This window comes from Panthera pardus, unplaced genomic scaffold (assembly GCF_024362965.1).
Source record: "Panthera pardus isolate Hobbes unplaced genomic scaffold, ASM2436296v1 HiC_scaffold_2, whole genome shotgun sequence".
Classification (NCBI taxonomy): Eukaryota; Metazoa; Chordata; class Mammalia; order Carnivora; family Felidae; genus Panthera; species Panthera pardus.
Window position 1 is genome coordinate 115,925,243 of NW_026526765.1, and position 14,017 is coordinate 115,939,259.

The following is a 14,017-nucleotide window of genomic DNA, read 5'->3' on the forward strand; positions in this document are numbered from 1 at the left end:
GACAGTTCTTAGAAGTCCCCAAATGATTGTGTTATGGATTTTAACCTTTAGAGTTTGCTTTAATATGAGACTATCTGAGTGAAAGAAAGCACTGGGTTTGATGTAGAAAGCAGTATCTGACAAGCTGGAGAGTCAAACTCCAAGAACATGCAAGAGATACATATGATTTAATGCCTCCCAGCGAAAAATATCATTAGTGTCTCATACCCACCCTATAATTGATTAGTATATTTTTATTATTCAGTTGGACAATATTACTGATAAGGGTTTGATTTTTATTATTCCATTATTCACTTGGATAATATTATTGATAATGATTATTAATAATGGTACTCTCAGGGGTGCCCGGGTAGCTCATTCGGTTAAGTGTCCAACTCTTGATTTTGGCTCAGATTATGATCTCGAGGTTGTGAGATTGAGCCTCGCATTGGGCTCTGTGCTGAGTGTGGAGCCTGCTTGAGATTCTCTCTCTCACTCTTTCTCTGTGCCCCTCCTCTGCTCATGCTTGCACTCTCTCTCTTCTCTCTCAAATAAACTTAGAAAAATTATTAAAAAATAATGGTACTCCCAATCCACCAATATTTGTATAGCCTCTTACAATCCACAGAGTTTTTTTATTTAATTTGTCTACTTGATTTTGTTTTTATCAAGTACATCATTTGATTTGGATATGGGATTAGATAATAAGACTTAAGATTTGACAATCTCACATAGATGCCTGGACTTTAGGTTTCTTGATTATATTTTAAATACTGAAAAGACTATTCAATGAATGGAGCCAAATGTTAATGAATATTCCCCCCAAAACTTCAGAAGTGTGAAATAATGTGGGACAAACTTTTATTGGAATTATAGTGTTCATGCCCAAAGCTTTTCTTTCATCTGAGAAGCACTAAAGGACCCCTGTCTTCTGTGTCCATTTGCACATATGCCAGCCGATGGTGCCTTCATAATATGTTGACTTTCTCCACTTCTAGTCGTGTCAGTAAATATGTACTTTCCCTCCCCTAGAGGCCTGTTTTGGACCCATTTATTGGCTACGATGAGGACTCCATGGATTCAGAAACGTCATCTATGGCATCATTTAGAACAGACCGAACACCAGCTACTCCTGATGACGACTTGGATGAAGTAAGCTTTTCCGCTTCTCTAGTCTTTTGTGATATTGTCACCAAATCTTTCCTTTAAGGTGGGAAAGAAGCCTTGCACTTCTAATATCCTGTATGAGCTGCACAACATGATCACATAATAGTGAACCCTTTTGACTTTTTTACCTCTTGGAAAATAGCTTCACCTGTGTCATGTAGCCTTTTTAACAACTTGTGTAAACTTCTGTAACTTGAAGACTTTTTTTTTTTTTCTTTCAAAATAAAAGTCCCTTTTCTGGACTGCCTGGATGGCTCAGTCAGTAGAGCATGCAACTTTTGATCTCAGGGTCATAAGTTCAAGCCCCTACTTAAACAAAGAAAGTTTCCAAAATTCTTCATCTAGGGAAGGTGTGAACCAAGAAACAAGCTTAGAAGAACAAGCTTCTGGATACAGTTAAAGACAGGGTTTAGCAGAATGTGCCCTGTAGACTACCTTTATCAAAATCATCTAGGGGGATTTGATCACATTGAAAATTCCTGGATTCTACTGCACAACTCCTGACTTAGGATCCTGTGGGTAGAACCCTCAACTCTGCATTTTTCCCAAAACTCCCTGATGATTGTATTATGTTCTGAAGTTTGAGACGTAAAACTATAAAACTATGTTTTTATAATTTATCTCTGGAAGAAGTTGTGGATTTGAATGTATTAAAAAGAATTGAGACTAAAACTGTAAGTATTATTGACTCACATTTGTATCCAGACTAGATATAAGTTCTCATTTGGGTCCAAAATTGACTGCAATGCAAGCCCAAATGAGCAATCATCAGAAGTGTATAAATAAGCAAATGCCTCTTATTAACAAATATTGAGTATTTCTGCAATGTCCATCTTGAAAGTGCATAATTCATGTCTATGTATGCATTTTAAAATTAAGAATAAAATCACACCAAATCCAGTATCAAACATTTACTTCTCCTTATAAAGTGGGAAAATGTTAATATTTCATATTGAACACAGGACCGGAATGTAACATACTTATTTTTTGGCTTTTTTTTTTTTGTCACCTTAAGAGTTTAGCGGCTGAAGAATCGGAGCTACGCTTTCGACAATTAACAAAAGAATACCAGGCCCTTCAGAGAGCATATGCCCTCCTACAGGAGCAGACTGGAGGCATCATCGATGCTGAAAGAGAAGCCAAGGTCAGTATCCATCCAGGGAGCATGCTCTGAATTGGCTTGCAGCAGTCACAACATGAAAGTGCTATGGACGTAAAAATATCAATAGGATAGCTTTCCCTGGATCCTTCTCTCCACTGTGGCTTTTGAACTGTTTCATCTTTTATGTCAACAAACCTTGGATCTAGAGACATTAGAACCAACTTAGATCGATGCTTTTGTTCCTGTAAAGATAGTAGTTCTTATGCTTGCTATTTGAAAACTTATATTTTCAAAGCTAGACAATATTGAATTTTGATAATCCACTTTATTTAGCTTCTTTCTTGGGAAAAAAAATACTTCAGTGGTTAGTCATTTTCTTTTCTTAGTTAATAAGTGCACAGCATGAAACTGAAAGCTCACAAAGAATTTTCAATGCCAGTATCTCATTTGATTTTTATAACAGCACCCTAAGGCAGGTATTTTATAAAAGAGGAGTTTAAGGCTCCGAGAGGTTAATTGACTTGCCCAAGATCACACAGCTAATAAATAGAAAACTTGGATTCCAGGTAAAATCTAACTGGGTCACACGTTCTTTTCATTACACTACAACTGCCTCACGGTTTTTTAAAAACCGTTATTTTAAGACACCCACCCCCCCACACACATACATATATGCATACAGTACTAATGCTTACAATTTATTGAGTGCTTGCTGTGTTCCAGGCATTGTTCTAAGCACTTTACATACATTATCTCACGTAATCCTAAAACAACCCTATGAGTTATAGGCTATTATTAACTATGTGCTTTTTATAGGAGAGGAGATAATAGCTTAGTAGGAGTTAAATGTAGATTAGCTGGGTTGAAACCAGGATATGTAGCTTAGTTAGATGATAGCTAGGATATGAACCTCGTGTTTCTGAGTTCAGTCATAACCACCATGCCATAACTGCCTCATAGATTAATTTACGTGGGGCAAGAAGGAATATGACCACCCAGTGATTTTGTCTCACTTTCAATTTAGAGGGTCTGTAGTGTGCTGAGGAATGTTGTAAGAACTACTGTTAGTTGTTTAGTGGGACAGGATAGATATTATAATTATGTATTTTTAAATGGAAATATATGTACATGCACATGTTTATACGTAACTGAATAAATGTTTTAAAAAAGAAACCTGTGATTTGGAATAGACAGGCAGGCAATCATTAGAAAGGGAGGTATGTGTGTTCCTTTGTGTTTATGCTCTACTATCAGTTGTGGTTTTCATTTTCAGTATGTTCTAAGCATTCTCACCAACATAGGATTGGTCATTTAAAATAAGACCATACGTCTTGTTTTTGAAGAGGTAATGATGTAGAAACTTTCTCTCATCTCACCCTCTTCTCCAAATAAAGGTTTAGCATTATCTCTGGCCAAAAACAAAACAACTTAATCATTCTCAGCAAAATAGTGTAAAACAAATCAATATGTTAGAAATAAAGCAATAGAGTAAGTTCAAAGTAGAAATGCAAAAATAAATAATATAGATGAATGAGCATCAGTGAAACAAAAGATGTAATCATTTTGATACACGAAAGAAAATTGATTGTACTCAACACTCATTTGAAGTTAAAATGATTCTTGGCAAAATTAAGCTTAGAATTTTTTTTAACCTGATAAAGGTAAATATAATCTTCATTGTCCAAAGATACATCTTTCTCATCATGAAGAATAAGAAAAGGAGAGATTCCTGGCTGGCTCAGTCAATAGGGAATGCAGCTCTTGATCTTAAGGTTGCGAGTTCAGGCCCAATGTTGGGCATAAAGATTACTTTTAAGGAAGGAAGGAGGAAGAATGGAAGAAAGAAAAAAGGAAAGGATACCTGCCATTGCTGACTTTATTCTACGTTGTAATAAGGAACCTATCCAGTTAAGACAAGATAAAATATGTGTATGGGCAAAAAGCAAACAAAAAACCCACTAATTTTTCATGGAGAATAAGGTCCTGTGTAGGGAGAATACAAGGGAATCTGAAAACAAATGAAGTCCGATTGCTCCATAGAAGGTCAGTGTCCAGGGGTGCCTGGGTGGCTCAGTCAGTTAAACATCCAACTACAGCTCAGGTCATGATCTTGCCATTCATGGGTTCGAGCCCTGCATCGGGCTCTGTGCTGATCAGTATCCAAAACTGCTGATACACACACACACACACACACACACACACACGCGCACACATGCGCACGCACACACACACACACACACACACACACACACAATACATACATGCATGCATACATCTGGATTTAGATTTAAAGCACAAAGTTGGTTCTGAAAGAATGGTAAGTTTTGGGAGAGGCAACATGAGAGAAAGCTCCCCAGAAGGGGAATTTGTTCAAATAAACAGAGAAGTGGAGGGTTATAAGGCATATTTAGGATATAAGGAGATCACCAGTAAATCAGGGGTGAACTTTGTTGATGAGTAGGGGGAAAAGACTGCAAATATAGTGGGAGTTCTCAAATCTCAGCTAACAAGTTTGAATTTTAACCTGATAATAAAGGGAACATTGAAAGTTTTAAGCAAAAATTTAGACCATAAAAATAGGGTTTTTTTAAATTCATTTATTTATGTGGAGAGAGAGGGAGAGAAGGTGAGTGGGGGAGTGGCAGAGGGAGATGTAGAGAGAAAGACTCCCAAGCAGGCTCTGCGCTGTCAGCACAGAGCCCCAGGCGACGTTCCCATCTCATGAACTGCGAGATCATGATCTGAGCTGAAATCAAGAGTCAGATGTTTAACCAACTGAGCCGCCCAGGAGCCCCGACCATAAAAATAGTTTTAAAAGGAGGGGCACCTGGGTGGCTCAGTAGGTTAAGCGTCTAACTTCAGCTCAGGTCATGATCTTGCGGTTCGTGGGTTCAAGCCTGTCATCAGGCTCTGTGGTGACAGCTCAGAGCCTGGAGCCTGTCTTCGGATTCTGTGTCTCTGTCCCTCTCGTGCTCTCCCTCTCTCTCTCTCTCTCTCAAAAAAAACCATAAAAAAAATAGTTTTAAAAGGATCTTTGGTCATAGAAAAAAGTCGTTTTTCTTTCTTATTGAGTGCTAATCAAGGAACATGAGGGGAGGAAAAGTACTGAACCATTTTACTTACTGAGTTCTGGAATTTTGATTTCACTAGGCTCAGGAACAGCTTCAAGCAGAGGTGCTAAGGTATAAAGCCAAAATTGAAGATCTGGAAGCGACTCTGGCTCAAAAAGGGCAGGTAGGCATTTGATGGCTAGCACTCCTGCAGATGCAGACAATTCAATCTGACCTTCCTCTAAGACCACCCTTTGCATGGGCCGCACCCAGGACACAGCTTGGCTCTCCACAGTGACCTTTCTCACACTGTGTCAGAATGTTCAACTCTGTGTTTCTGTCCCTGGTGTTTTTCTGGCCAGAGTGGAGCCCAGCTACAACAACGAATGAGGCTGGGCAAGAGAGGGAATGCCAGAGGAAGCGGAGCGCTGTACAAATAGCCTAGAGTGGTCATAAGCTGCTAAGACAAAGACCCGCCCCTCAAGCTGCATTCTTTGCCTCTCTGCTACATTTATGGTTCTGCATTTTAATGTTTTCCATCCATATGTATCTAGCCTGTGTGCATTCTGACCCTTTTCACTTTTTGCCTGTGTGGTCACTTCTGAGTCCCCGGAAGGCTGGTCCTGGATTATTCAGACTGAATAAGTTAGAGTTAGAGAGTGACAATGAAGAGGGGGTTCAATTTTCCTGGCAACTTTGGCCCCAATGTTCTTGAGTGAGGAGCTGACGGGGGTGGGTGTCATTTACCAGCCATCAGCAGGCCAACAAACTGGGTGAGAGAAGACAGCTCTGGCAAAGTGGTTTGACACAGGCTCTTTCGTGCCACTCTGAAATGCTGACTACACGGTATTCTTTGTCAAACAGGATTCACACTGGGTAGAAGATAAACAACTTTTCATTAAGAGAAACCAGGAGCTTTTAGAAAAGGTATGTTGGGCGCAACACCCTAGTGGGGCAGAGGAGAAAATGATGAGAGATCCAGGAGCAGCAGGGGGTCCTCTCAGGAGTGGCACAGGGGCTCGGGGGAGGGGAGGCTTTCCCGGTGCTGCACTCTCCTCCGCTGCGTGCTCAACTGCATCCCTGTCACCACCATCGCCATCACTTAGTGGCACGTGTGCATGGCTCTGCGCTGGCGTTGCGCCAACTTGAGAGGATGTGATCCCTGAAGCCTATTGATTTGTTAAATATATATATATATATATATATATATATATATATATATATATATTTATATATATGCTGTGAGTGTAGGTACTGTACATCTATATGTATATATATGCACGCACCCACACGTGCACACATCCTATGTGGTTGTCCATCTACAAAAAACACACTGTGATTAGGACTTGTTATTTTGTGCAAGGCACTGACAGAATATAACTCCAAGAACATGCTGCACCCTAGCATAGACTGTGTTCTCACTCTTAATCATTTTGCTAATCTTGGCTATTTATATACACACATATATATATATATATGCATATATATATATATGCATATATATATATATATATATATACTTTTTTTAAATAAAGAACTTTTTAAAAGATGCAGCCAAGGTACAAAACAGCATGTTCAGGAAGTTGTTCAACAAATCAAGATGCAAAAGCATGGTTTAGGCCTAGTACATATAATTAATTCGATTATCTGAACACAGGCTTTTGATTGGGGCAGTGAAATACAACAGAGATCATTTTAACTTCAAAGGTGGTTCTTTCCATCAGTATTCACCTTCCATAAATCCAGTGAAAAGATTAGAAAGTAACTTTAAATTATTCTTGAAAAAAAAAAAAACCCAGAATTTGAAAGCCCATTTGAATAAGGGAAATAATTCTGTTGGTTCATCCAAAGGTTAAGTAGAAATTACTTTAGGATTTTTTCTGCCAATATTCACTAGCCGTGGCAAGTTGAAAATTAACCACAACACTCTTGTAAGCATGCAAAGGGAAAGAAGATGCTTGTCCTCCCTCCCCTCTGATCTAGCAGTCCTTACCCTACCTCACCTTCTGAATGAGGAGAAACAGAGCAGATGGATAGAAGGCGGGTGGGTATTCCAGGATCGAGAACTGGTACTCTCAGAGAGGTGAGGGGTCCCTATGAAGAAACTTCATCACACATCGGCCCTGGTCTCTGAATTGCAACCCAAGATCCACTGACCTAACTGCTAGTGCTATCCACCAGAATCAAACATCTCCTCAAATATCCCTTCTCTGATCCAAATTCAAGATTCTAGGTAGTAGAATCTCTTTTTGTTGTCTAAGTCAACTTCTAGTAGTCTCAGAGATGCCCAGTAGTAAGTGTTATTACACTTCTTTATCACCTAAAAAATAATTCTCATTATGTCTTCTGTCTGATTCCATTTGATCTTGATTTCTTGGACTACAAGGAGAATTTGAGGGGCTCAAGCTTCTAAGAGTAAAAGAAAACCAAAAATGATAATAAAGCTAAACATCCTACTTCAAGTGTGTATACTTGGGGAAGTAAGATTCATCCTATGATAAAAAGCCCCTGGGTTTTTGTTTCTAAGTTCAAGATTTTAAATAGTTACTGTGCCTAAGGGTCCACCCACACAGCTTAAATATCAAAGGCAGCCCTGAACCTATTACAGATCATGAAAATTTTCTGAGCCCTTGTAGATATGGGCCTGTCTTACAGGGTGAGGCATATTTTACACAACTAACTTAATTCTATGCTTCATCAGGTTATAGACGTCGTATAGGAAAACAGAGGGAAAAGGTGTAACTTCTAGTATATGTGCTGCCGAAGCGAGCACAAAGGTGTAACTTCTAAATGGGTAAACAAAAGAAGCCTCTTCTGGTAGGGGATATTAGAGTTCTGTGTTCAAGGAAGAATAGGATTTCCTCACATAGGAAAGGAAATGGGGGGAGCCTCTTTTAGGCAGAGAGATGAGCAAAGATATAGCTCCTGGCATAATCAGTCCATAGGGTAGATAGGAATTTCTAGATTCTTATGTGTGATCACATGTGAGAGTGTGTGTGTGTGTGTGTGTGTGTGTGTGTGTGTGTGTGTCTAGAGATGACAGAATATTTAAGCCTGGAAAGCTAGGTGTTTGAATTCCATATTGACAAGTTTGGCTTTATTTTATGGGTAACTGGAACCCCTCAAAGTTTTGTATATGATCAGAGCTATTTAGGTAAAATTTCTCCAACCGTTTGTAACTCCAGAAACAAGAGATGTCAGTGTCCATGATTTACCCCATTAAATTTAGTCTCAGGACACTGTCCCTGACCCACAGCAAGAGCCTAATGAGTACTCGCAGATTCACTACTCATAGGGTCCCCAGACGTTGTCAATGAATGCGTGTCATCTTGTCTCATTTTCCTCCATGACACAAAAAACTCAACCAAAGGATAACTAGGAGGAAAGCCTAAGACTTCTTTTGCTCACATCTCATTGGGATTTTTTTTTTCATGGTCTAGATGATTTATTCACCACGTAAACGAGTGCTCTCCATGCTTGCTTTGCTAAGCTGTAGACGGTATTTGCAATGTTCACCTAACTTGAGGATTTACTTTATTAGATAGAAAAACAGGAGGCAGAAAATCACCGGTTGCAACAAGAACTACAGGATGCCCGAGACCAGAATGAGCTGCTGGAGTTTCGAAACCTAGAGCTAGAAGTAAGGCAATGATGATAATAATGATAATAGAAATACTCATAACAGTTAACATGCACTGAACACATTCTGTGTGGGAGGTGCTGAATTAAGCATTTCTGATGCATACTCTCCTTGGACCTCAACGACCATAATCAGGATTTTATAGATGAGGCAACCGAGGTTAAACAACTTGCCCAAGACCTGTGACTATAAGTGGTGAAACACTGACGCAAGTCAGAATTGTATGCTCAGAGACTGTACTTTTCAACACTATTGCCTTTAAGAACAAGACTAATGAATAATTTTTAAATAATTTAAATAATAGATATCAAACTTCATCACTATTTCATTGCTTCTCAATAATCATTTCCATCCTTCATTGAATTCTGACTCATAAAAATGTTACCTCAAGAACAGTATTTCAGACTGGTATATACAAAAATATTTTGTTTTAGACACTTGAATTTGTGAGTAAACTTTTAAATCTATAATGTACTTATGAAAAAGGCCAAAAAGCAAGGTAACTTGTTTAAGGAAATACCTTGGCTAACCTGGCCAAATTTCTGTCTTTTTTATTTTTTTTTAAGTAAAACATATCAATAAAATCAGATTTTTATTTTATCACACAGAATCTGGCCTAGTGGGGTGCCTGTCTGGTTCAGTCAGTAGACCACGTGACTCTTGATGTCAGGGCATGAGTTCAAGCCCCATGTTGGGTATAGACATTACTTATAAAAATAATCTTAAACACACACACACACACACACAAAACCTGACTTCTTTTGGGTGCCTGCGTGGCTCCATCAGAAGAACGTGTGACTCTTGATCTCGAGGTCATGAGCTCTAGCCCCACATTGGGGATAGAGATTACTTAAATATATATTTTTTTAAAAAAAGAATCTGGCATAGGGTCTGGCTGAATGTATGTTGATATGTAAAAGGTAAGAAATTTCCCATTTGATAGCTCTGTTATTTTGCCAGCAGCTTCTTTTTGAGATTTTTTCAAATTAGATTTAGATAGAGTTAGTGGTTGGTGCTCCTCCGTCAAGAAGTGTTAAGTCATCTTTGGTAGCCCACATATCTTAATCATAAAGCTTGAGTAGACTGAATATGCAAAAGGCTGTTAGCTGCCATAAAACTTCATGGTCAAAAGACCATTCTCTGTGACACCTGAAAGCTCTAAATATTCATGTAGTTTAAATTGGAACTTCACTTCCTACATTTCTCTGATCAAAAAACTTGCAAGACTGAATGACACTATAAATTCTTCTACCATACTTCTTAGTTGATTTATCTCTTCTTTTCCATTAAATTTAAGCATGAACATCTTGAGTTCAATTTTTTTTTTGCACAATGACATTGATAAACTGAAAGAGTATAAAGAGAGAACACAGACAACTGGTTTAGCATTTGATCAGTTGTTGATTTTTGTTTTTTAATTCCCATATACTTTTCACTGTATTTCAAGGAAAGAGAGAGACGATCTCCTCCATTTAATCTACAAATTCACCCATTCTCAGATGGTGTGAGTGCTCTACAGATCTACTGTATGAAAGAAGGTGTCAAGGTAGGCAGACACTCAATTTTTTATGTTTGTAGAAAGTAGAAAAACTGGGAACTGGAAAAGGGGAAGTTGTTCATGACTTGTTTTTCAGTCACTGGATGTCATTTTGATACAAACTATGTAGATATTAAAAATAGCTGCACCTAGGGGTGCCTGGCTGACTCAGTCAGTAGAGTGTGCTACCCTTGATCTTCGGGGTCATGAGTCTGAGCCCCACATTGCATGTGCAGCTTACTTAAAATAATTTTTTTTTTATTTATTAAAAAGATGTGTGACAGATGTATGAATGGTTAATAGAGAACACAATAAACCATGATTATTTAGAACACAATAGCATAAGGAATGATGCAAATTCAGTTATTAAGATAATTAACCTTCATTATCTAGGGGAGATACTAAATAAATTCCATACTTCAAGAAACACATTTCAAGGATACCAGATAAAAAAGTGTTTGTCGAGTCCCTTTGTTGTGCTGTTCTAAGTGCTGTGGGACTCATAATCTTGGAATTTGGTGCTGGAAGGGACCTTGAAATCATCTGGTCCACCCTCTCTTTTGATATGTTTCATCTAGGGAAGATTTGTCTTTTGGAAGGATTTATGATTTGTAACATATTGTTCATTTAGATAAAATGTAATTTTATCTTTAGGGATATCGGAATACATTTTAAACATTAAGGTTGAATGGAGGTGGCTCCATCTCCTGGAAAATATATTATCCCTTCAATGTAATGAAATCACATGGTGAATATCTATCCCAGAGGGAAAGCTGGGATGCCTCCCGCTACTCCTGGTCTCTCCTTGACCTTGTGCATGGCCCTTCCTGCTCCCACCCCAAGCTGCCAGATAATACCTGCTTTCATTGCTTTCTCTCTACCTATGAGATTGAGCTAGACCTCCCCCTTCCTGGTGGAAGGAAAGGATATACCGCTATCTGAATGTGAGTAAGAGGAGAAAGTGGTACTAACGCAGTAAAAAGTGGGAGGAAAATTGGGCAGTAAAATTGTGTTTCCTTGTTTTCCATCCTGAACCTCTTTCATGGTGTTTAAATTTCTGGCCTTCCTGGGCTGCACAAAAATTTGTCAACCAGAGCCATGTTTTTGTTTTGTTTTGTTTTGTTTTTTATTCAGCTCTAATTAAATGAAAAGTACTTTACTTTGTCTTTTCCTTAGATGCTTTTTCTTAGATAAATCATAAACAAGCTAATCCAGTGGATGTAATTTATATTCAGGGAAATTTTTTCAAATGGAGTTCGGCTACTTCAAACTGTCTCAAGAAATATAGTTAAAATGAGCTGTTTTTCACAGCATGAAATTAATGCTAAAAGATGGAATGTGCTGTATTTTTTTCTATGTGGCAGTCAAAATCTCAACCAGGTTAGAATTCCATTAATTAAAATGAAATTGGTTGATTATATTTATTACCTGTTAGTTTTCTTTATACCTAAAATTTATTGCAATTGAAAAGAAAATGGCAATTATCAGGAAAAAAAATTAATGAAAGAATTCCAAGTCCTTATTATAAACTAGACTCTTTGATATAGAATCTCTTATCCTCAAGATCAGGAGATATTTTGCAGCTTGAATTTGAGAATGAGCCATTAAGTAGTTTTCCTAGGTTCACGCAACTTGCAAGAAGCAGAGTGGAAACATAAAGCTACATGTACCTGATTGAAAACAACCCAAGGAAATACAGGCCTTAAAATGTCTTCTCAGACTTAAGCACTGATAGAATGCTAAACTGCATTTGTGTCTTTAACTTGAATGTATCTCCTTGATATTGCAGGATGTGAACATCCCTGATCTCATAAAGCAGCTTGATATCTTGGGTGATAATGGGGTAAGTAATGAATTGATTAAGGGCAGTAAAGATACGAATTTGTCCAATGAGAAGCAAGAAATACTTGCCAGTCATGTAAAATAATAGCAAATGAGATACCATGTTCTCTTAAGGATGTGGCTCATGGAAGAGAACCAGTCATGGTTTATCAAACAAGTTAGTTGAGGGGTCCTAAGGATCTCTGGAAGGTAGTGGCAGAAATGGAAACTGGTAAAGTCCTTTTCTTCGCTGGCTGGTTTCAGGCTTGAATGCCGACCACATCTGCAGTGATTAAAGCTAATTACCTTCTCACTGTTGCTTGGAGCCATCCAGCGTGAAATTAATCAGTCATGCAGTTGCAAATGTTGCTAAATACTAGGGTTGGTGGCAGCCCCATAAAAATGGACCAGGAAACTATAATCTCTTTTCTTTCTAAAAACACCTTCCAGGCAGGGTCAAGGCATATTAATTCAGTGGGAGGACCATTCATTGAGATACTAGATGAATGATGCATATGCAGGTTGAAAGAGTCACACCATCTTTTTTTTTTTTTTTTTTTTGCCTTGAAAAATTATCAAAGGAGAGAACAGAATCAATTAAATCACATCAAACGACTGTGAAACAAAATCAAGTCCGTTTTAGAGATATAAAAAATCACATTTAATGTACTTTTTACATGTTTTGGATGAACATTTTGTTAAGAATTGTTACCAAGTGAAATAGAACAGTTGTTAACCTTCATGCATGCATAGGCAAGAGTATCTATAACAGGCAGTAGGCAGTATTTTCTGATAGTGTAAATATTGTGTCTTCAGCTTATTTTCTTTTCTCTCTCTCTCTCTCTCTCTCTCTCTGTCTCTCTCTCTTTTTCTTTTTGACAGAACTTAAGAAATGAAGAACAAGTGGCCATAATTCAGGCCAGCACTGTGCTGTCCCTGGCAGAAAAGGTAATACATCATACTAACATTCAGATCATCTCAGTGTCTGGCTTAACCCCTAAAGACTAGGGTAGGGTTGAAGGACATTCTCTTTGCACATGAATTTGTGTTATTGAATACCTAATAAATGTCTTTTTTTAAGGGTGATGCAACCCCAATAGAATGGGAACACACTAAAGAAAAGTGTGATTTGGGGTGGGTGGATAATTCTTGCTTTGTAGTCTCTTAAAAAAATGTATTTCTTACAAAATGGAAAACTTTCTGGATTATATTATCCACACAGTCCCTCCCAAGCTGGGAAACCAATAGAGGTTTTTGTTGAGAGATGGTAAACTAGAGAGCCTGGCTCTTTTTATGGGCTTTTCCCTGGATGTGCACATAGCAGTTGTTCCCAGATGATTCTGTAACCTGGCGGTGGTTCATGGCTATACGATTCAGAAAGTCCAACCTGGGGACTGTCAGCTGAGCAACACTGAGTGTGTGCTCTGGCCCCCTTGTGTCTTAACCTGGTAAATGGCAGGAAGAGAGGAGGAAAGAGCCAATCGGAGAAGCCAGAGAAGTGGCTGTGTTCAGGGTGCCTTGAGAATCAGCACATACTTGAAGAGGGAAGGGCTGCTATAAAATAAAAGATTACTTAAAAATTATTAAAATAATCCCTTTTTTGGATACTGATTCAGGGAAACCAAGTGGGGGGGGGGAGACATTTTGCTGACACCTGGGGAGATTTTAGTATGGACCAGGTATCAGATAACAAAAGGAATTATATACATGTGAAATAGTAC

At 38.3% G+C, this 14,017-nt stretch overlaps 1 protein-coding gene across 4 annotated transcripts in view; it reads left to right on the plus strand.

Moving 5' to 3' along the window:
- JAKMIP2 (janus kinase and microtubule interacting protein 2) overlaps positions 1-14,017 on the plus strand; it is a 177,621-nt gene that overhangs the window by 131,421 nt on the left and 32,183 nt on the right. For 3 of the 4 annotated variants that reach the window (XM_019414228.2, XM_019414229.2, XM_019414227.2), the window contains exons 9-16: positions 1,012-1,131; positions 2,162-2,290; positions 5,399-5,482; positions 6,163-6,225; positions 8,840-8,938; positions 10,386-10,484; positions 12,265-12,318; positions 13,179-13,244. In XM_019414228.2, coding sequence (XP_019269773.1) covers positions 1,012-1,131; positions 2,162-2,290; positions 5,399-5,482; positions 6,163-6,225; positions 8,840-8,938; positions 10,386-10,484; positions 12,265-12,318; positions 13,179-13,244 — 714 coding nt within the window. The remainder of the gene's footprint in view (positions 1-1,011; positions 1,132-2,161; positions 2,291-5,398; positions 5,483-6,162; positions 6,226-8,839; positions 8,939-10,385; positions 10,485-12,264; positions 12,319-13,178; positions 13,245-14,017) is intronic. The other variant, XM_019414230.2, reaches the window with a different exon arrangement.